Raw genomic sequence first — 21,733 nt, forward strand, 5'->3', positions numbered from 1 at the left:
GAAAAAAAGCTATCACTAGTGAACTCAATAAATATTGGAAAATTAAAACTAAGTGATTGTTATCTCTACCATACTGTAATGAACTATTTGAGTAGAATCATAAATCTTGAGTTTGGTTATCCACACCAACCTCCTATTCGGTGAGAAATTATTAATAGAGAATAAAAAAGAAATAGATCCATTCAATGTTTCAAATTCCTCAGATGCAGGTGGGGCAGCTACCCCAGTGTACTGCTGAGTGGAGATGGCCAGTAAGGCTTAAAAAAGCAAAACTCTTGCCTTCATGAAGGAAGCATGGGAACAGGGTTTAGCCAAGAACAAAAGTAGTCCTTTCCTAAGAAAAGTTAAATCAGATCCCTTCTCTTCTGATTCTTCAAGAAGCAACATCAGCAGGCTTAAGCATTAGTAAAATAATAATAAATTAGTAAAAAAAAAAAAAAAAAAGAAATATAAATAAGAGAGCATGTGTGTGTAAGTAGAGGTCTGGGAGAATTCCGCACCCCCCCCCCCCACACACACACACCCCCGCTTCGCCTCTTTTAAAATGTGAATCTTCCCAGGAGTAGTCAGCCAATACCTTTACCTGCGAAATCTTCGGCGGAAAGAGTAGGGCCAGGACATAAAGTAAATTAGGAGAGAGAGGAAAGGTAACCTTGAGAAGATCTTAAGGGAGAAGGCGGGGGGAGAGGTGGTGCTTGGAGAGAAGTTTCTCATTTTACCTTAAAGTTACCCTAATTGGACAACCTTTTCTGCCCCTTCATCTCTCTAGCCTTACGCGGGGACCACATATTCTAATTCATACAATATTAACAAATCGTAAAGCAAAGTGCCATCACACCTTCAGCAGTTTGCGGGCCTGCGTGGTATTTCAGCTCAAATGTTCGTCTCTAGAAACAGATTTTAAAACGTTGTAACCTGGCACACGGGCTCTCACACAAACTCACTGCTGAAGGTGGCGCCGAGTCTCAAGGGCGCGCGCCCTGACCCCGGCTCCTCTGAGAAACAGCGGTCGGGTTTCACCTAGAGCAGAGCCCCGCCCGCACACCTCTGGGGTCCCGCCCCCGGCCACAGTCAGTATATTCTCCCCCGGGGGCGCCTGCATCCCTGCCAAGCCACGCCGCAGGAACCGCACTCCCGGGCCGCGTCACTCTGAGGATGGAAAAGAGGGCTAGGAGCTCCTCCAGAGACGCCCACAGGAGAGGCAGCGGCTCCTCTCACAAGGAGGGCAAGAGGGCGAAGACAGACAGGGGCGGCCGGGGCCGCGGGCGCCGGAATGCCGAGCGGGAGCAGCCGGCTCTCGGGCGGGCAGGGAGCCCGGGCGAGCCCCGAGCGCCGGCAGCCACTGTGGTGGACGTGGATGAAGTCCGGGGCTCTGGCGAAGAGGGCACCGAAGTGGTGGCGCTGCTGGAGAGCGAGCGGCCCGAGGAAGGTACAGTGGGCAGGCTGAGGCCCCGGGAGGGGGTGCGATCTTTCCAAGTGGTACCCAAGAAATGTCAGTTGGGATGCAACAAGTCACCGCCCTGAGAGCGATAGAGGTCAGAGCAGCCGGCTGGACCTGCTCAGATTGCCAGGAAATGAAAGACAGCGAGTTAGGACCCGCTGACCCACCAGTGGTGGAGACCAAAATGCATCAGAAGAAATACAAATAACATCCACTAAATACCATTGTTCGCAGGGGTCAGCCAAGGTTGGGAGGTGGGAGGGAGTGTGGTCCAGGTTGGGGACCAATATGCCAAAGGAACCTTGCAGCTGCTTCTGTGGTTGGAAGAGTATGTGGGCCCTTAGTTTAAGAAATGCACGAGCTGATGATTCAGGGTAGTTTGTAGCTTATTCTCCGCTTTTCATCAGACTTAACCTAAAAGCATTTTACACTTTCCTTGCGCTGATCATTCTCTCTAAAAAGTAGAGACATAGAGCCAAGTAAAGAAAAACCACGTCTCAGCTAACCATTTGATCATAGGCAGAGCCTTACCCATCTATCAAATGGGGACACCAACAGTACCCACCACAGAGGGTAATTGTGAGGCTAAAATGAGCTAACATAAACATTAAAATGAGCTCACATAAAATGAGCTAAGATAAACACTCAAAGTGCTTATCTTACACAAAACCTGGAAAGTATACATATAATATAAATGCTCAGAGCAAGAATCTTTGCAAGCTAAAAGAGGCAAATTAGACCAAAGGGAGGGAATCACAGGGAAAAGGGTCTCTGGCTTCTGCAGGTGAAACAACTCTTAGGAACAACTTTATCTGCTTCCAATCCTTTTTTTTTTGGGGGGGGGGGGGCACATCTTGTGGCATGTGGAACCTTAGTTCCCTGACCAGGGACTGACCTCATGCCTCCTTAAGTGGAAGGTGGAATCTTAACTACTGGACCACCAGGGAAGTCCCCGATTCCAATCCATTTTATAATGAATGAAGAAAAAACTCATTACCTTAATTACAGGATGAAGGAGGTTTAACTTTAAAGGAAGGTAAATAAGGAATAGTGTTATACTACTTTCTGCTGACTGCTAAATTTTAACATTTCCCAGCTAACAGCACCGCCCTATATGCTGTAGCATTGAAAGCTTTGACTTGAGAAAAATTCCAGCAGTTGGGCTGTGGTTTATGTTGACTATGTAAATGCTGTTTTGCCTACCTGATGCCTTTTCATGGATCAGAAATTTCTGATTATTGAAGGGTTATTGGATTCACTGCTACATTAATGCTGAGGTTAGAGATCTGGTAAAAATTGTGCTTCAGATCATATGGGTGGGGTAGGAAAGGAAGGGAGCCCCATTTTTGGACCCCTCCTTTGTGCCAGGCGCAAGCTAGGTGCTTTACTGAGTAGTATCATTCCTATGGCACAGATAAGAAAAAATGCTGAGAAATTAAGTAACTTGCCCAATACCTACAGGTGGAAACTAGAGAAGCCAGAATCCCAGAATAAGTCTTACTGAAAAGCCCATCCTTGCCGGGTGCTGTGCCTGATTTCTGGTCATGGTTCCAGCACTGCCACCATCGAGTGGTGGCCTTGGGCTAGTAGCTTCACCCTGTGGGCCTCATTCAGTCTCTTCAGCTATAAAGTGACTACAGCTAGCAGCCCCCCAAGTAGTGGATGAGTCATCTTAAGGATGAGACCGGCTTGCTGAGTCCTTGCCTGGGAGCTTTCTGTGGTTCCCAGAGGAAAGGGGAGCAGACACAGCAATACCCCCTCTCCTCCTCATATAGCACCACATTTCTACCGTTTCTACCAGGCTACCTAAGATTGGGAGAAACAAAAAGAAGCTTCACTTCATTGAAATGTTGGGGATTCTCACACTATGGCATATCTAAAGGCTCTTCTGGCTTTAACTTGTAATGTTTCATTATTCATTTAAACCTAACAAACTGGATGTTCAAGGAACTCATTCTAAGAGAAAAATGTTAGTAAAAGTTATAAGTTATATTTGGGTACAGATATTAGTTTTCTGTTCATATCCCTAACTATGATATAAAGGAATTTTGAGGACTTTCTTGACTTACAAAATGTAAATTTTGTCTGTATGTGCATTTATTTATTTTTACTTACCATGGTTATCACTGGCAAGTGAAATATTATTATAAACATGTTTACACATGGCAAGAACACTACTATTGCTCTCAGGAAAGAATATTGTAAAAACCAGTGTGATGCTGATAGAGTCATCTCTCCCCAGACAGGTTGCATGAGAAATAAATTCCATGCAACATGAATTTGTTTGGAGAAAACATCACCTAGTCAAATTTTGGGAAATACTAGGTTAAAGTTTAGAAGGCTTCTTTGCTGAAGGGATTCTCCTAGCTTCAATATGCCCATGACTGTTGGGAGCTGTAGGAAGGGAACACCATAAACAGTATTTTCTAAGCTCATTTATTCCGGGAACTCTTGATCTGTGGAGCACCCTGTGGGACTAGTGTTCTTTGGGACACCATTTGGGAACCGCCACAGATTGGCATTTAGCACTGAGGTTAGTTTTGTGCTGGTGCATCTTGTTTATCTGCCCTCTTCAATTAATCTGCACATCAGTTTGGTGATGACCTTTCCAGTTATTTTCCCAGCATGGAAATAAAATTTTCAGGCCCACTAATTAGTTATCCATTTCCATCCCTTCTCTTAAAAATAGACTTCTTATCATTTGTAATCTTTAGTCACATTCTAGTTCTCTATGAGACTTTTTTAAAACTGACAAATAGTGTCCCTTTGGCCAATATTCTAGTACCTAAAGATTAAAATTCTTGAGATTTCTGTAACTATTGCATTTAAATCACTTTCAAGAATTATTTACTGAGTGTATGTTTCAGGCACTATTCTAGTCCTGGGACACAATGTAAATAAGACAAGGCCCTAAGAAGCTTGTGTTCTTGAGATGAACTTTCCCTGATATAAATACCATTTCATTTATCACTCAAGCAACCTGAATGGTCTGTAATCCAGTTCCTTATCACCTTTTGATAGGCACAGATGGGCTACTATTACCCCACAAAGGTGATTTTCAGAGATTGTCTAAAGATCCGCACCTTTACCCGAAGAAGGGGCTCCCAGGAATTCTCTGGTAGTCTAGTGGTTACGAGTTGGAACTTTCCCTGTGGGGGCCCTGGTTCTGTCCCTGGTCAGGGGGATCTAAGATCCTACACACTGTGGGGGTGCAGCCAAAAAAACAAAAATAAAAAACAACTTGAAAACAAGAAGGGGCTCTCATGGAGAAATTTCAGTTATTGGAGCAAGTGATAGATGGGGTTGTAATTTCAGGGAAGATAAGCCGCTGGACACATGTGTTTTGAATCACTTCAAATAACAACACCACACACACACAAAAGAAAACAGTTTAGTGCTTTTATGTGTATGTGTTATTTCATCCTTATGCCAGATATGAAATATCCCATGAGACAGTTATTATGAAATAGTCATGCGATGAATAGCATTTCCTTGAATAGATGAGGAAACTGAGAGGTAGTATGCCTTGCTTAAGGCCATTTGAACAGAAATGGTGGCACCAGAACTGGAGCCCAGACCACATGTCCAGATACTGTGCTTGTTCCGGGGTACCCACCGCTGCCTTTCCGGGAGCCTGGTCCACCTTCCATTGGCCCCCAAAGCCCATCACACTGACAGGCTCTGGGAAACGACCACACTGACGTCCAGCTCATTCTACTGTTTCCAGCAAAGTCTACAAACTGATCCGACCCTAATATCAAGGACTGAGCTACAGGTGCTAGTCAATAAATGTGGTGAAGTTCCAATATAATTATTCTTTTTCTTTTTTCAAGGTACCAAGTCTTCCAGTTTAGGGGCCTGTGAGTGGCTTCTTGTCCTCACATCCCTGCTCTTCATCATCGTGACCTTCCCTTTTTCTATCTGGTTCTGCATAAAGGTGAGATTCCATGAGGACCTAACAAGTAATTTCCTGGCGCCTCTCACTGGCCACCCCATGTACACTCTCATTTCTGTGTTTTGGTACTTGCTGTCTGCTCTGCCTGGAATGCACTCATTTCCACTCACCTTGCAGAAGAGCTCTTATTCTTTTATACCTGCTCAAAGATAACGGAGAAACTTTCCTTGATACCTCCAGACTGTCATTCCCTTCCTTGTGCTCGCATCTCCCCCAGCTTTCACATCCCTTCTAGCAATTACCACAAGTATAATATTTGTGGATACCCAGTTCTCGCACCAGTATTCTTGGACTTCACTGGTGGCTCAGCTGGTTAAGAATCCCCCTGCAATGAGGGAGACCTGGGTTTGATCTCTGAGTTGGGAAGATCCCTTGGAGAAGGGAACAGCTACCCACTCCAGTATTCTGGCCTGGAGAATTCCGTGGACTATATAGGCCATGGAGTCCCAAAGAGTCAGACATCACTGAGCGACTTTCACTCACTTAAATCTCTGCCATTAGACTGAGAGCCCCTTCAAACAGGACCTATATCCAGTTGATCTACACTCTATACTAACACAAAGACCGGCCCAGAATAGGACATGATGCCTGTTATTAACACATCCAGGAAACCTCAGGCAGCTTTAAGAGGTCACCAATGACAAACATCTTGGGCCCATAGGTGGCGCTAGTGGTAAAGACCCCTCCTGCCTGCCAATACAGGAGGCAAAAGAGTTGAAGGTTCGATCCCTGGGGCCAGAAGATCCCCTGGAGGAGGGCATGGCCACCCACTCCAGTATCATTGCCTGTAGAATCCCATGGACAGTGGAGGGGCAGGCAACAGTCCATAGGATCACAAGGAGACACAACTGAAGTGACTTGGCACGCACACACATGTGGTTACGTGTGTCTGAAACTGCCCCTGAAGTAAATGAAGACTTGGGTCTGTTCGGGAAGAACATACCAAGATGAAATTAGAAGTGCAAGGGATGAAAGATTGAGAAGTAGGGAAGGGAAAGCCTTCAGAGAATTATGCAGATCTAACACCTGTGATCTGAGAAGGGGAAGGAAGGATTGGACAGAAGGAGCCTCAGGCTGTGGGGCGCCTTCAGGAAAGTCTTGGCCCTACTGAAAGGGATCTCCTGAGCAAAGTTTGCCTGGTAGATGAGTCTCACAATGGACAGAAATGGCCAGGCCCTGGTATCCCTGCCATTCTTAGTCACTGGCCGGAGCAGCCAGGAAGAGCATGTCTTTGGCGGGAATGCTGCAGATGCTGCTGAGGCTGTTGCCAATTTCATGCAAGCTCTCCTTCCTCCTCTTCTTCTCCTTCATCTTCATAAGAGGGTGTTGGATTTTGTCAAATACCTTTTCTTCACCCATTGAGACGATGACATATTTGCTCTTTATTCTCCTACTGTGGTATATTATATTCATTGAATTTTGGGTGTTAAATCAACTATATATTCCTAGAATAAGTCCCATTTGGCTAGGGTGTATAAACCTTTTAATATGGTATTGGGGTCAGATTGCTTGTTGTCTTGTTGAGGAGTTTTGCATTTATATTCATGAGAGATATTGGTCTATACTTTTCCTTTCATGTGATGTCTCTGTCTTGTTTTGGTATCAGGGTCATCCTGGCCTCAGAGAATGAGGTGGGAAGATTTCCCTCCTCTTCAACTATTTGGGAAAATTTGTGAAGAACTGCTGATAATTCCTCTTTCAGTGTTTGGCAGAATTTACCAGTGAGGTCATCTGGCCCTGGACTTTTCTTTGTTGGAAATTTTTAAACTACTAATTCAGTCTTTTAATTCTGGGCCTTTTTCACTTTTATTTTTCCTTCTTGCATCAGTTTGGTAGTTTATGACTCTGTAGGAATTTGTTTATTTTTACTTGTTATCTAATTTGTTGGTGTATAGTTTTTCATAGTATTTTCATCTATAATCTTTTTTATTTCTATAAGGATAGTAGTGATGTCTCTGTCATTCCTCTTTGGCTCCTGATTTCAGCATTTAAATCTTTTTTCTTGGTCAGTCCAGCCAAAGATTTGTCAATTTTGTTGAACTTTTCAAAGAACCAGCTATGGTTCTTTGGGTTCAACTATGGGTTCAATTAATTTTCTCTAACGTTTTTCTATTTTCCATTGCATTTATTTCCACTATAATCTTTTTTCTTTCTGCTTACCTTGGGTTTAGTTTGTGCTTCTGTTCTAACATCAAAAAATTAGTGTATTATTTTCAGATATTTCTTCTCATTTATTATAGATATTTACAGCTATAAATTTTCCTCTAAGCATTGCTTTAGTTGCATCCCATTCATTTTGGTATCATGAGGTTTTGTTTTCATTCATCTCAAAGTGTTTTTCAATTCCTTTTGTGATAAATTCTTTGACCTGTCGGTTAGAGTGTGTGATTTAATTTCCCAAATATCCTTTTGTTATTGATTTCTAACCTCATTTCATTGTTATAGGAAAATATACTTTGTGTGGTTTCAATCCTTTTAAATTTATTGAGGTTTTTTTAAATGGCCTAGCATATGGTTTACCCTGGAGATGTTCCATGTTTTCACGAAAAGAATATGTACTCTTCTATTGTTGAGTGGAATTATGCATAGATATCTGTTAGATCTAGTTTACTTTTTTTTTTTCCTGTTAGCTCTAGTTTACTTATGGTGTTGTTGAAATCTTTTCTTTCTTTGTTGACCTTCTGTCTAGTTCTTTTACCCACAATTGAAAGTGGGATAGTAAAGTCTCTATCATTGTTGAATTGTCTATTTTTATCTTCTTTTGGTTTTTGACTTATATATGCTGGAGCTCCATTTTTAGGTACATACATGTTTACTGTTGTTATACTTTCCTAATGCATTGACACTTTTACCATTTCACAATGTCACTTTTACCATTTCACAATGTCCCTCTTTATCACTAGTAACATTTTGGTGTGTTGGTTTTAAACTCCATTTTGTCTGATATCAGTGTAGTCAGTCCTGCTATTTTTTGGTTACTCTGTGTGGTATAGTTTTTTCTATCCTTTTATTTTCAAGCTATTTGTACTTTTGACTAGAAAGTGTGTCACCTACAGACAACATATAGTTGGCTGCAGGCTCTTCTTGAAGGGTGATCTGAGCATCTGCATGGCTGCCATAAGGTTTGTATGTAGCTAATAAGGGATTCATGTAAAAGCTATTAATGCATCAGTCACAGCAAAAATACAAGATTAAATATGCTGTGATTTCTTTGATTTGGTGGAAGCGATTATTTTTTAGACAATCATGAGTCCTTAGTCAAAATTCTGTCCATAGGCTCAAAAATTAACATGGCCAATATACTTTTTCATTGGTTCCTGAAATTCTACATTTACTAAGTATGTATTTTGAAAGTGTAAGTTTTAAGAGAAATTTTTTCTTGGTTCTCAAAACAAGAGATTTCTGATACTTATAATCATTGTCATGCCAAGGTCTTTTGAAGACTTCATTTTTCTCTCTTAGAGTAATTCAAAAGTAATTACATTTCTGTTTAGGTTGTACAGGAGTATGAGAGAGTAATTATATTCCGACTGGGACATCTGCTTCCTGGAAGAGCCAAAGGCCCTGGTGAGAACAATCTTCTTTACACCCCACCTCCCGCAAGAGACTTGCCAATTTCATCAATTCATGTATATTTGTAATATGGCCCTCAGACTACATGAAGTATCATGACTCATGATATCTTCATTTTTCAGTCTGTTATTTGTAACACCGATTATTAAGAAATTCTTCAGAGAGCATTACTACCAGGTCACTAGTGACCAAAAGAGAGCCATATGCCAGGGCCAGACTGGCTGAAGTAGGAAATAGATTAGGACCTATGGTCAGACACCCTATACATTATACTGGGTGGGTGAGAACTAACTAGCCAACCAGAGGCTGGTATCATGATGCTGCTGTTCTGTTACCTCTGTGGCTCCCAGTATAAGAAAGACCACACAGAGGCTGCTGGCTCTAAAGTTTGTCACCTTGGTACACACATGGATTCAAAAACTAGTTTTTTATAGAGCACCTAAAAGGCACTAGTTAGGCACTAATGCTAACAATAACGCATAAGACACTCTTGTTAGAGAGTTTAAATCTGGTGAAGGAGACAAATGTGTAACCCAGTCTGGACAGGTCAGCACCATGACCAAGCTGACCATACAGCCCATTTTACTGGGTATAATCCCTGATTATGCCTGTTGTCCAGTGTAGTCCTTTTCTTTCACCCTTAAACATGTCCCATTTGGAACAACAAATTATTTGGTAACCTTAGCAACAACAAACACAACACAGGGTGGAGGTGTGATGGCCCAGTGGTCTATGCATAGACCATGGAGGCTAAGAAAAGTGATGCAGCATTCAACTTGACACCAAAAAAGTGAACCCCAAATAGCCTCCATGCCAGCTATTCACCTGTCACTTCCTTTGCCCCCACTCCCCTCTAGGCCTTTTCTTCTTTTTGCCCTGCCTGGATACCTACCACAAGGTTGACCTTCGTCTCCAAACCTTGGAGATACCCTTTCATGAGGTAAGCCAAGTGGGGGATTTTGCTTTCTGTCTACATTTTTCCTGGCTAAGCACTCTACCAGTTCTGGCCTAGAAGAAAATGACTATTCTTGCTCAAAAGCAGAAAAAAAAGAGAGAGAGATTACCTCAAAATTTAAAACTCTTATACATCAAAGGACACAATCAGCAGAATGAAAAGACAACTTATAGAATGGGGAAAAATTGCAAATATTCTCTCTTATAAGAGGTTAATATCCAAAATATATTAAACCTTATAACTCAACAAGTAAGCAAACAATCCAAGTAAAATGGACAAAGGCCTTAGTGATAGTTAATTTTATGTGTCAACCTGACTAAGGCATGGTACCCAATAATTTGGTCAAATACATCTGGATGTTGCTGTTTATGGTATTCTTTAGATAAAATTAGTATTTAAGTTGAATGAATGAGTAAAGATTGCCCTCCGTATATGATATATTGTATATACCTTGACTTGAATGGACATATTTCTCCAAAGAAGATATTCAAATAGCCAATGAACATGTGAAAAGATGCTCTGTGTCACTAAAATCATTAGAGAAATGCAAATAAAAAACACAATGAGATACCACCTCACATCTATTGGGATGGCAATTATTAAGAAAAAAAACAAAATAATGTGTTGGCAAAGATGTAGAGAAATTGGAACCCTTGTATACTGTTGGTGGGAATGTAAAATGGTGCAGCTACTGTAGAAAACAGTTACTCAAAAATTAAAAATAGAATTACCATATAATCTACCAATTCTACTTTTGGGTATATAGACTCCAAAGAATTGAAAGCAGGCTAATTGAAGAGCTGCTTGTATACCTGTGTGCATAACATCAGTTTTTTACAATGGCCACAAAGGTGGAAGCAATCCACGTGCCCATCAATGGCTGAATAAACAAAATGTGGCATATACTGACAATGGAATAATAATCAGCCTTAAAAAGGAATGAAATTCTGGCACATACTACAACATGGATGAACCTTGGGTAAATTATGCTAAGTAAAATAAGCCAGTCACAAAAAGACAAATACTGTCTGATTCCTTCTGTATGAGGAACCTGGAGTAGTGAAATTCAGAGCAACAGAAAGTGAAGGATGGTTGTAGGGACTGGGGGAGGAGAGAACTGAGAGGTGTTCAGCGGGTTTCAGTTTTGCAAGACGAAAAGAATCCTGGATGCTTGTTGTTCAACAGTGTGAATGTACTTAATTCTACTGAATTGTGCATGTAAAAATGGTTAAGATGGTGAATTTGATGTTCTGTTCATTTTACCACAATTAAATGTTGAGTTAACATCTAGACTTTCCTGTTACTGATTCAGATTTATAAGCCTTTCCTAAATGGTCTTCTACTTTCAGTTTGAGGTTCTTTCTCATTCTTTCTTTTGGCAAACAGAAATGTGAATGAAAATGATATATATTTAAAAGGCTTATTTTAGATAATAAAATGTAAAAAAGGAATAAAACATACACCTAATCCTGTTACCCATAGAGTTGATATTTTGGAATGTATCCTTCAAACTTTTCTATATATGTGGTTATACTTTGAGACAAGTATATATATATGTATATATACACATCATATATATATATATACACACATCATATATACATATATATATCATATATACATATGTACATCATATATATCAATTATACCATACATACTATTTGGCCACCTGTCCTTTTTCACTCAAAAATATACTGTTACCATCTTTTTATATATTAGCTATGTTTCTACCTCTGTTTTAAATAGACACACAGCATTTCATTGTGTGGATTTTACTCAATTAATTTACTTAACTAATTGAGTTTAGTACCTGGAATTTACTCAACTAATTCCCTATTGTTGATATTATTTCTAAACTTTTTTGACTGCTGCACTGCATGGCATGGGCTTCCCTGATGGCTCAGCGGTAAAGAATCCACCTGCAATGCAGGAGACACAGATGTGGGTTCGATCCCTGGGTCAGAAAGATACCCTGGAGAAGGAAATGGCAACCCGCTCCAGTATTCTTGCCTGGAAAACCCCGTGGACACAGGAGCCTGGTGGGCTACAGTCCAAAGGGCCGCAAAGAGTCAGACATGACTAAGCACACAGGCACTCGTGGGATATGGGATCGCGGTTCTCAGACCAGGAATTGAATCCAGACCTCCAGCAGTGAATGCTCCAAGTCCTAACCACTGGACTGCCAGGGAATTCTCTATTTCTAATTCTTTCATACAATAAGCAATACTATGAATCACATCTTTACAGTCAAATCCTTAAAATATATCCTTTTGTCTAAAAAAGGAAATGTTGTACACATACATCTCTTAGGGCTTTTGATATGTATCACAAGCTGCCCTCTAAATATACACTCAATACACGTGAGTACTGGTTTCCCAGAATGTGTTGTCCTTTTAGCAGATTTTTTTGGCGTCAGTTTAAAAAGACCTGATATACAAATCAACTGGATGTTTTCATATAAGAAAATTATTCCTGATTTTTTTACAAAAGGATTTATAACAGGATTCCTTTAAATTGACTTGTTTAATGTATTTAATACAAACTCCATAATTTTTTTCAATATCTATTTTGATTAAAGACTGAGCCAACTACTCTTCTTTTTTTTTCTTACTATTATCTTTCTCTGAGAAAATATCCTTTGAACATATTTAACCCCTCTATCCTTATGTGGGAAAGAAGCCCAAGAATCAGGCCTGTCATCCAAAATTTTTTTTTCTGCCTAGATTGTAACCAAAGACATGTTTGTGATGGAGATAGATGCCATCTGCTACTACCGCATGGAAAATGCCTCTCTTCTCCTAAGCAGTCTTGCTCATGTGTCCAAAGCTGTCCAATTCCTTGTGCAAACCACCATGAAGCGTCTCCTAGCACATCGATCCCTCACGGAAATTCTTCTTGAGAGGAAGAACATTGCTCAAGATGTAAAGGTACTTAGATGAATTTAATACCAAGTATATTGAAATATCCCTTTACCTTTTATTCCTTTCTTCGTTGACCATTTACTGAATCTTCCATGTGCCATGCATTCACTGTTAAAAGTACAGTCCCGAAAGGAGCTGACAGTTAAGAGGCTGCCAATCAAACCCTGGACCGGTCCTAGTCAACCACCTGTGCGATTAATCAGTCATTGCCACACTTTTTCTTCTCACCCTCTCCCAGTGGCTGGAAGGAGGGGTCGGTGAGATAAAAAGATGATAAGGAATGAATCTGGGGACCTTACAGTCTAGTTGGGGAAATAAGCAAAGTTAAATAATGATAAAGACTGGAAAACTTTATCAGGTTAAAAGAGGCAAAATATCACAGACCTTTAAGTGGTTAATTACCCAATCAATGATCCAGATTTGATTGAGTTGGGGTGAAAAGAGAGAAAAACAAGAACTGCCTCACAAGCAGCAGCATCTAGCCCTGCAGAGAGCAAGCTCAGCAGCTTTGCTCACAACCAGGGTGGGTGTCTGCAATTCTTACCAAGACAAATTGACAGGTGTTCAGAAGAGAGATGAGAACAGAGCAGCATTCTAGGTAGCCGGCCAGTCAAGTGGCAATTACCATCAGTGATGGAGGCTGTCATTGAGGCCAAGAGGCGGCCAGGCCCTGAACTGAGTTAGGAGGTTACAATCAAGTCTAGCTAAAGGAAGACCTCCAACAGAAGCAACAAAGGATCGAAGGCACTGATAATGATTATTCTTTTTCTTTTTTTTTGTTTTAAAAATATGGAACGCTTCACGAATTTGCGTGTCATCCTTGCGCAGGGGCCATGCTAATCTTCTCTGTATCGTTCCAATTTTAGTATATGTGCTGCCGAAGCGAGCACGATAATGATTATTCTTGATGAGGCCTAGGCAGACACAGCTGAGACAATGAGGTGTCCGAATGTTTGTGGCTTGTCCAATTCATCACTGATAAAACTGCGATTAGCGTCCTAGTGAAAATGGAAGAATTCAGGAAATAAGAGAAGCTGAAAAGAGAGAGTTAGAACAAGAAGACACAGGGAAGTTGCTGCTCTGGAATTTAAAAACCACTCTCGTGTGCTCCCTCTATCCTCCCTTCAACCCTTTCTTTCTGTTCATCCCTCCTCAAGGGATAATGGATAAGGTCCAGATGCTTGACATTCAAGGTTGCCCTTGTTATGCTGAATTACAATTTATGTATTTACACATTTGTTTTCCCAGACCTTGAACTCCATTCTGTCAGGGGTCACATTTATTCATCTTTTTGTCCTTAATACTTTGTTCTGGGCTCTTACACAGAAGCCAGATACTGGGTTTTTGCATGAGTGAATAAATGACCCAACTGTTGTAGCCTCACCTTTGCCATCTTCCCTCTGGTGTGTCTGATACCCTAGGCGAGTGTTTCTCCAGCATTCAGTGTATCTGTGCTTCCATGCCTCCTCTTGGGCTGTTCCTCGCGGAGTCGGACGTGGTGAGCGACTACGCACGGCACAGCACTGCACCAAATACTTTCCTTTTCCCCACAGGCAAGAGTGTATTGTTCTTTAAGATGCCACCTCCTCTGTGAAGTCTTTTTCAACATTTCTTCCTCTCATCAACCCCTCAAATTAGTCTTCTCAGGGTTCCCAGTGTACTAACTATCTAGTCCCCAAGAAATCATCAGAAATAAGTTAAAAAGGAAAAAGAGCATGGCCCACCTGTTGCTCCATGCCTGCCCCTCCTTTCCAGAACCCACAGTTCATTTTCTTCCTACTCCTGGGATGGGGAGGTAGGAGAGATGGGTGCCACCAACAGGAAGTGAAAGCTCTTGTAAATGAATATTATATGGAAGAGAATTTCCTATGAGAGAGAGACTAAAAATACTGGTTCCCTAACAAATGCATTTTAGAACAAATTTAACAAAAGTGCTGCGTGCTAAGTTGCTTCAGTCATGTCCAACTCTTTGCAACTCTATGGACTGTAGCCCGCCAGGCTCCTCTGTCCATGGGATTCTCCAGGCAAAAATACTAGAGTGGGTTGCCATTCCCTTCTCCAGGGGATCTTCCTGATGCAGGGAGCGAACCTACATCTCTTACATCTCTGCATTGGCTGGCAAGTTCTTTACCACTAGCGCCACCTGGGAAGCCCCAATAATAAATGTATTTTAGAGCAAATTTAACAAACATACCATCTCTATTATTTCTCATAGGTTTTGTAACAAATTACCACAAATCACCACCAAATTTATCTTATGGTTTCAAGGCCAGAAGTCCAAAACACGTCTCACTGGGCCAGAGTCAAGGTGTTAGCCGGGCTGGTTCCTCTGGAGGTTTGGAGAGGAGACTCCATTTCCTTGCCCTTTTCAGCTTTGGGTGGCCGCCTGCATTCTTTAGATCATGGCCCCTTCCTCTGTCTTCAAATCACAGCACTCCAACCTCTGCTTGCATCATCACATCACCTTCTCCTCTTCTGTAGCCAGATGTCCCCACCCCAACCTCGCTTCTCTCTTATAAGGACTCTTGCAGTTGCTTTTTGGGCCCACTGGGAAGATCCAGGATAAGCCCATCATTTTAAGAGCCTTGAACTTAAATTGCATCTGCAGAGTTTCTTTTAGGGTAACATTCACAGGTTCCAGGGATGTCTTTAGGAGCCATTAGTCAGCCTACCATACCATCTTTAATTCCACAAGTATTTGTTGAATGGCACTGTGCAAACTAAACAGTTTTTTTGCAAGGCCTTGTAATGTTAAGGACTGATGCTAAAGCTGAAACTCCAGTACTTTGGCCACCTCATGTGAAGAGTTGACTCATTGGAAAAGACCCTGATGCTGGGAGGGGTTGGGGGCAGGAGGAGAAGGGGACGACAGAGGATGAGATGGCTGGATGGCATCACCGACTCGATGGGCTTGAGTTTGAGTAAACTCCGGGATTTGGTGATGGACAGGGAGGCCTGGTGTGCTGCGATTCATGGGGTCGCAAAGAGTCGGACACGACTGAGCGACTAAACTAACTAACTATAATGTTAAAATGAAAAAGGGAAGGACATAATGTCCTTTCAGAAGAAACGTACTTTCTCAGTGCAGTGGCCATCGATGCACCCAGAGGTTCTCACTGATGTCTCAACTCTTCCCCCCACAGGTTGCCTTGGATGCAGTGACCTGTATTTGGGGAATCAAAGTGGAGAGAACAGAAATGTGGGTAGGAAATTAACCAGGAAGAACAATATGATAAAGGGAACTATTTTGATTTTATTTTTTTATTTATTTTTTTAATAAATATCAAGTGTTTATTTTTTATTTTTTTTATTTTATTTGATTTTATTTAAAAACTTCTATTTGAAAAATTATTTTCATTGAATGAGTACTGTAGCCATATTAGCATAAATTTGGAAGAAAGAAAAATTTACATATTATCTCATAACTATAACACAACCACTATAAACATCTGGGTAAATAACTGTCATAATTTCTATGAATTTAAACATTTTCTAAGGTAAAATTCACATAACATAAAACTCATCATTTTTAACCATTTAAAATTGAAACTCAGTGGTTTTTAGTGTATTCACAGAGTGACACAACCACCACTCCCATTTAATTCCAGAATATTTTTATCATCTCCAAAAGGAAGCCTGTATCCCTTAAGCAGGAACTCTTCATTTCTGCCTCAACCCCCAGCCCCTGACAACCACTGACTCCTCTCTGTCTCTCTAGATTTGGCTATTCTAGGAATTTAATATAAACATAATCACACAATCTTTGGCCTTTTGTGTCTGGCTTCCTTCACTCACCATAATGCTTTCAGTGTCCCTCTGTGGTGTAGCATGAGTCAGCACTTCATTCCTTTTTACAGTTGAATAATATTCTATCATGTGACTGGCTACTCCACACTTTGTCGATCTGCTCTCAGTTGATGGACATTTTGGTTGTTTCCACTTTGAGGGCATTTATGAATCAGGCTGCAATGAACATTCATGCGCAAGTTTATATGTGAACACGTTTTCACTTCTCTTGGGTATGTACGTAGGTGTGAAATTACTGGATCATCTGGTAATTCCATATTTAACTTTCTGAGGAACTGCCAAGTTGTTTTCTATGTATTTTTTATAGTTACAATCAGGGGGAAAAAATCCAGTTTTGTATCTTTTATTCAGTACATTAAGTACTTGATCAGTTCTACCCTTTTCGATTCAGTTCTCTTTTGTCAACTTAGATGACTTCCCTCATTATTAATAGTATGGCTCTTCAAGGCTGTTGTTCATTATTCAAATTTAATAGCCAGAGTTCAGATTAAACTTTAAGTGGGAAAATTATCATAGTGTTATGTGGGCCAAAAAGTTCATTCACATTTTCTGTAAGATGCTATGGAAAAACCCAAACAAACTTCTGGGCCAACCCAATACATCAACACAAAATCTGCTTTACTTGTAAAGAGAAAACCACAGCTCTACTACAGCATCAGTGATAATAAAAATCCACATTGGAGGCACTGATACTTAAGCCCCTCTTCTCTGCCCACTGTCTGTGCAGAGGTCTAGAGCGGTGCAGTCTGCTAAATCAGAACCCGCTGTGTATCATGAACCGAGCGTAGAGAAGGTGGCAGGTCTGTCTGAAAGCTCCGGCTGCTAAAGCTGTGCTGCACACACCTGCCCACCCGCTTTCTCTTTCAGTAAGGACGTGCGCCTGCCGGCCGGGCTGCAACACTCATTGGCGGTGGAAGCTGAAGCCCAGAGGCAAGCCAAAGTGCGGGTGAGCCAGCCCTGAGCAGGCCGTCATCCCGCACAGCGGAGGACCATCAGAGAAGCTCCAGAGAACCCAAAAGAAAGCCTCCTCATGGATAACATTGCCCCTTCGCTCCTTACCTATCCATCCAGGCGCTGGGGGGATTCTGGCTTGTGCACACACCATGCTATTAAGATTATTCTCCTTGAGCATGCTCACAGCCTCCTAACTGACCAGTGCAACATCTCTTTCCCTGTTACACCCTCTCTCTGACACTATTGCTAACAGTGACCTCCTCCTCCCTGAGTCTTGCCTTCACTCCCTCTCCCTAGATGCATCTCCCCGAATTCCATCCCTCTTCTCTAGCACTGACATCTCTCCCTGGGTGATATCCGTCACCTGTCCCCTCTAGGTTAATGACAGCCAGGCCTGTATCCTTAGCTCTGTGCAAGCTCTGGAGGAACAACCATGTCAGAGCACACTTCCCTCATCTCTAGAGCCCAGGGGAGGCTGTGCTACGCATGGCCTCTGCTCAGGCGTGCCAGTGAGAAGATGTGGCTACCAGAGGATTGGATGTGGGTGGGAAGGGGGTCAGGAAGAGGCAAATGAGGGCTGGAGGGGAGGCAGATTTCCCGTTAAAGAACAGAAAGTAGCTAAGGAAAAACCCATAACTACCTAAGAGGAAGGATAACTTTGGAGCATTGGTGGACAAGGATGGGGAGGAAGGCAGTCCTCTGGGCAGAGCTGCTTCTAGACCTCTGAGTCTACTGCCCTTTGCCCACTTTAAGGGGACATTCGGGTGGTGACCTTTTTCATGCTTTTTCTTCTGAAATGCTAACCTGAGTTAGGAGTCATTCTTTCAGAATTGCATGTCTTTGCCTAAAATGCTGGCCAACCTTTCCTCTAAAATGGCAAAACCCTACTACTCTTCCAAGGTCCATCGGACATAGTAACTCCCCTAACACTTCGTCTCTACTCGTCATGGCTCTTAAATTCTGCACCAAGTTACAATGGACTCTTTGTGACTCCACAGATGGTAGTCCACCAGGCTCCTCTGTCCATGGAAGTTTTCAGGCAAAAATAACTGGAGTAGGTTACCATTTCCTCCTCCAGGGGATTTGAACCTGAGCCTTATCTCCTGCACTTCCAGGGGGATCCTTTACCAAGCGCGACCTGGGAAGCCCATTACAATTAATAGTATATCTCGCTCCCTAGATCAAGATCTTAAGAAAAAAGGCAGTCTGCTCCCCTGTGCTTAGCAGCACCTGTCCCATAGTAGATACTAATGCCTGTTTGTTGTGTCACCCTAAGTAGGATTAAAACCTTCATGGAGCGAAGAAGGAAAATCACACATTGTTTTTCCTCGCATCCCTTGTCTAGATGATCGCTGCAGAAGGGGAGAAGGCCGCCTCCGAGTCCCTGAGGATGGCGGCCGAGATTCTATCAGGCACGCCAGCTGCTGCTCAGCTTCGGTACCTGCACACCCTTCAATCCTTGTCCACAGAGAAACCTTCCACAGTGGTCTTACCTTTGCCATTTGACTTGCTAAATTTCCTGTCTTCTCCAAGCAATAGAACTCAAGGAGGCATCCCCTTACCAAATCCTTCCAAACCTGTTGAGCCGCTGAATCCTAAAAAGAAAGACTCTCCCATGTTATAGGAGGAAACAAGGATCATGTGACTGCAAAGAGGGCTCCATATAACAGCAACATCCCCGAGCAAGGCCCTCGGTCCTCAGTTCCCGCTCTTTCTTTTGTTGCCATGTGAAATGCCCTTGGAATGCATGAAGCCCCAGTGCGGCGACACACACAGGAAGACAGTGAAATCATGTAATGACAGAGAAGCCGTGTATCATGTTTAGGTGGATCATCTGATCAGAGGAACTGTGGGGAAGAGCTTTAGCCAGCATTCTACTTTGGAAAGAATTTTGAGTCTACATCTGGCTGAATTTTGACTTCTGAAGATGTAGTTCAAATGTCCTTTTCCCTAGATGCCCTCTAGCCCCTTTGGGAAGGGTTCTGTTGCTCCCACAGCCCTTTCTACATGCCCCTATCATTATGCTTATCACACTCTGTTGTAATCTCACACTTATGATTCAGGCTTCTCTCCTACTATGAACTCCTCAAAAGCACGTCTTAATAATTCCCTGTCATTCCACACTTTAGCTTGTATGCTCCACCCAAGGTGTTTTGCACCTGACTCTGATAGCTGCACCACAGTGACACGTCTGTATTTCTGAGTGAAAGAGAGAGAGATACTTATGAGCACATATGCCAGTACTTGAGCTGGATATAAAATGTATACCTAATTAAAGAATTTCAAATGAATTATTTTTATAGAGACTCTTTTTTTCTAAATAGAGAAATAAAAGGATAAAAACCCTTACCTGGTACATGTTGCTTATAATCTAAGGAAGCATTGTGATAAATACAGGGCTGATGTACTTTCAGTATAGAATTTACCAGTTGTTGGCTTGGCCAAAAAATTTGTTTTGGTTTTTCTGTAACATCTTATGGAAAAACCCAAATGAACTAGTTTGCCAACCCCATATTTATTCTTTAAATACTAGTAACATTATGTGATCTACCCATGCCCTAATTTAAGTCTTACTTTCCATTAACTTGTCCTATATAAGTAGAAGTATATAGCTACAGAAAAAAATTAGCCAAGTAAATAAGCATAGTGAGGTATATAGGAAATTCTCCAAAAACTTAAAAAAAGTAATAACATATAGAACATTACTAAATTTGCAAAACTATAACAAACCATGTTAGTAAAATGCTACATATAATGGCAATTTCCATACTGTTTGTACAGAGGGAAATGGTGGTAGCTATCATCAGTGGGTCACTATTTGGTGATTTTTTTGTCCTTCAATCTCCCTCTTTATTCCCCATGTTATTTGATGTTATTATTTTATATTGAGTAAAGGGGCTCAGCTACGTGGTGACAGATGGAAACTAAACTTTTGATGGTGAGTATGCTATAATACATAAAGAAGTCAAACATAATGTTGTACACACAAAACTTACATAATGTTATATACTAATGCTGCCTCAATTTTAAAAACTTCCTAATAGCACATTATAATAAAGCTGGACAAAATGATGCCAACCTTAGGGTCATCACTGTCATACATCTCTAGGCTGCCTCCTCATCTCCATTCACAGCTGGGAAAACTACACATTCTCACCCAATCTTACTAACTTAGGATTTCAGCCAAGCAATCCATCTTCCCAAGGTTACACTGGACGTATTAGATGACTTCAAAACCCATGTATTCCTACACCATGCCAAATTAATTTATTGATATAACAATCTGCTTATACTAATTATTGAGACTATAACTTTCAATTTTGTTTCAAAAGGCTGTTTCATCCAATTCTGAAAAATGTTTCCATATCTTATTAAAAGTCTTTCCAGTCCTTCCTCCCAAAGATCATACTAGTTAGCGGAGAAGTGGCAGTGCTGAAAGTCATGGACTGAGTCACCTCTGCTGGAGGAAATGCAGGATTCTAAAGCCAAAGGAGCAAGAAAAGTTCTAAACCATGCAGAAGTGCCAAAATACAAACTGTGGAATCCAAATGGCTGTCAAATCCAAGTAAGTCAAAGGCAGCTGACAAAAATTGCCAGAACCAGGAATATGATGCTAGAGAGGAAACCAATCACTGATGAGGCAGTGATAGGATGAGAGTCGGGGTGGGGTTGGGGGGAAAACTCCTGGGTGATTTCCTAGAATAACTAATATATTAGGCTTGCAGCTTGCTTTTGTGGACCAGCTAGGGCACGGTCATAGATGGTCCACCCCATTTAAAGGACCAGTGGCAATTAGAGCCTCCTTGAAGCAGGAAGTATTTCTCATGACCACTGCCCATACCCATCCAAGTGTACTGGTTACTGGAGTTAAGGTGGCATCAAGGATAGCTGGTCACTTTTTGCCCCATACAGATGGTTCCTAATTTCAGGGTGGCAAGTGCTGGCATGAGCAATGAAAGAAGTGGTAAGATCATGCTGGTTCAGGCATAACCAGAGGCAGGAATAGAACAATAAGTGAATGCCAGGGTAATAATACAATGATGGCTTTTAGGACTCTTAATAATTCCTTAGAGCATGGTTCTTTTTGTCAATGGCAGATTTGTCTATATATCTGGGGAATGCCTATG

The 21,733-nt window shown here is 41.6% G+C and overlaps 2 protein-coding genes and 1 non-coding gene across 3 annotated transcripts in view; 1 reads left to right on the plus strand and 2 right to left on the minus strand.

Moving 5' to 3' along the window:
• The window catches only part of TDRD5 (tudor domain containing 5), a 103,353-nt gene extending 85,987 nt beyond the window's left edge, over nt 1-17,366 (minus strand). Inside the window, exons 1-2 of the mRNA XM_043486144.1 lie at nt 16,641-17,366; nt 15,921-16,008 (exon numbers count right to left, since the gene is read on the minus strand). Of these exons, the coding sequence (XP_043342079.1) occupies nt 15,921-16,008; nt 16,641-16,675 (123 nt within the window). The 5' untranslated portion in view covers nt 16,676-17,366. The remainder of the gene's footprint in view (nt 1-15,920; nt 16,009-16,640) is intronic.
• NPHS2 (NPHS2 stomatin family member, podocin) lies at nt 1,122-19,897 on the plus strand. The gene is made up of 8 exons (XM_043486148.1): nt 1,122-1,429; nt 5,275-5,378; nt 8,891-8,963; nt 9,827-9,909; nt 12,648-12,851; nt 15,989-16,044; nt 17,520-17,598; nt 18,952-19,897. Exons 1-8 carry the CDS (start codon nt 1,156-1,158, stop codon nt 19,228-19,230), a joined length of 1,152 nt encoding a protein of 383 aa, XP_043342083.1. The 5' UTR covers nt 1,122-1,155; the 3' UTR covers nt 19,231-19,897.
• Nucleotides 13,629-13,735, minus strand: LOC122452683. The gene has a single exon (XR_006272831.1). It is a non-coding gene; the product is annotated as a U6 spliceosomal RNA (small nuclear RNA).
• Nucleotides 19,898-21,733: the final 1,836 nt, after the last annotated feature.

This window comes from Cervus canadensis, chromosome 13 (assembly GCF_019320065.1).
Source record: "Cervus canadensis isolate Bull #8, Minnesota chromosome 13, ASM1932006v1, whole genome shotgun sequence".
In the NCBI taxonomy this organism is placed as follows: Eukaryota; Metazoa; Chordata; class Mammalia; order Artiodactyla; family Cervidae; genus Cervus; species Cervus canadensis.

Excerpts from the sequence above, each read along its gene's own strand:
- NPHS2 (XM_043486148.1), top strand. The coding sequence starts at position 1,156 with ATGGAAAAGAGGGCTAGGAGCTCCTCCAGAGACGCCCACAGGAGAGGC. Across the intron at positions 5,379-8,890 it reads CTATCTGGTTCTGCATAAAG|GTTGTACAGGAGTATGAGAG; the intron begins GTGAGATTCCAT and ends ATTTCTGTTTAG. Across the intron at positions 16,045-17,519 it reads AAAGTGGAGAGAACAGAAAT|TAAGGACGTGCGCCTGCCGG; the intron begins GTGGGTAGGAAA and ends TTTCTCTTTCAG.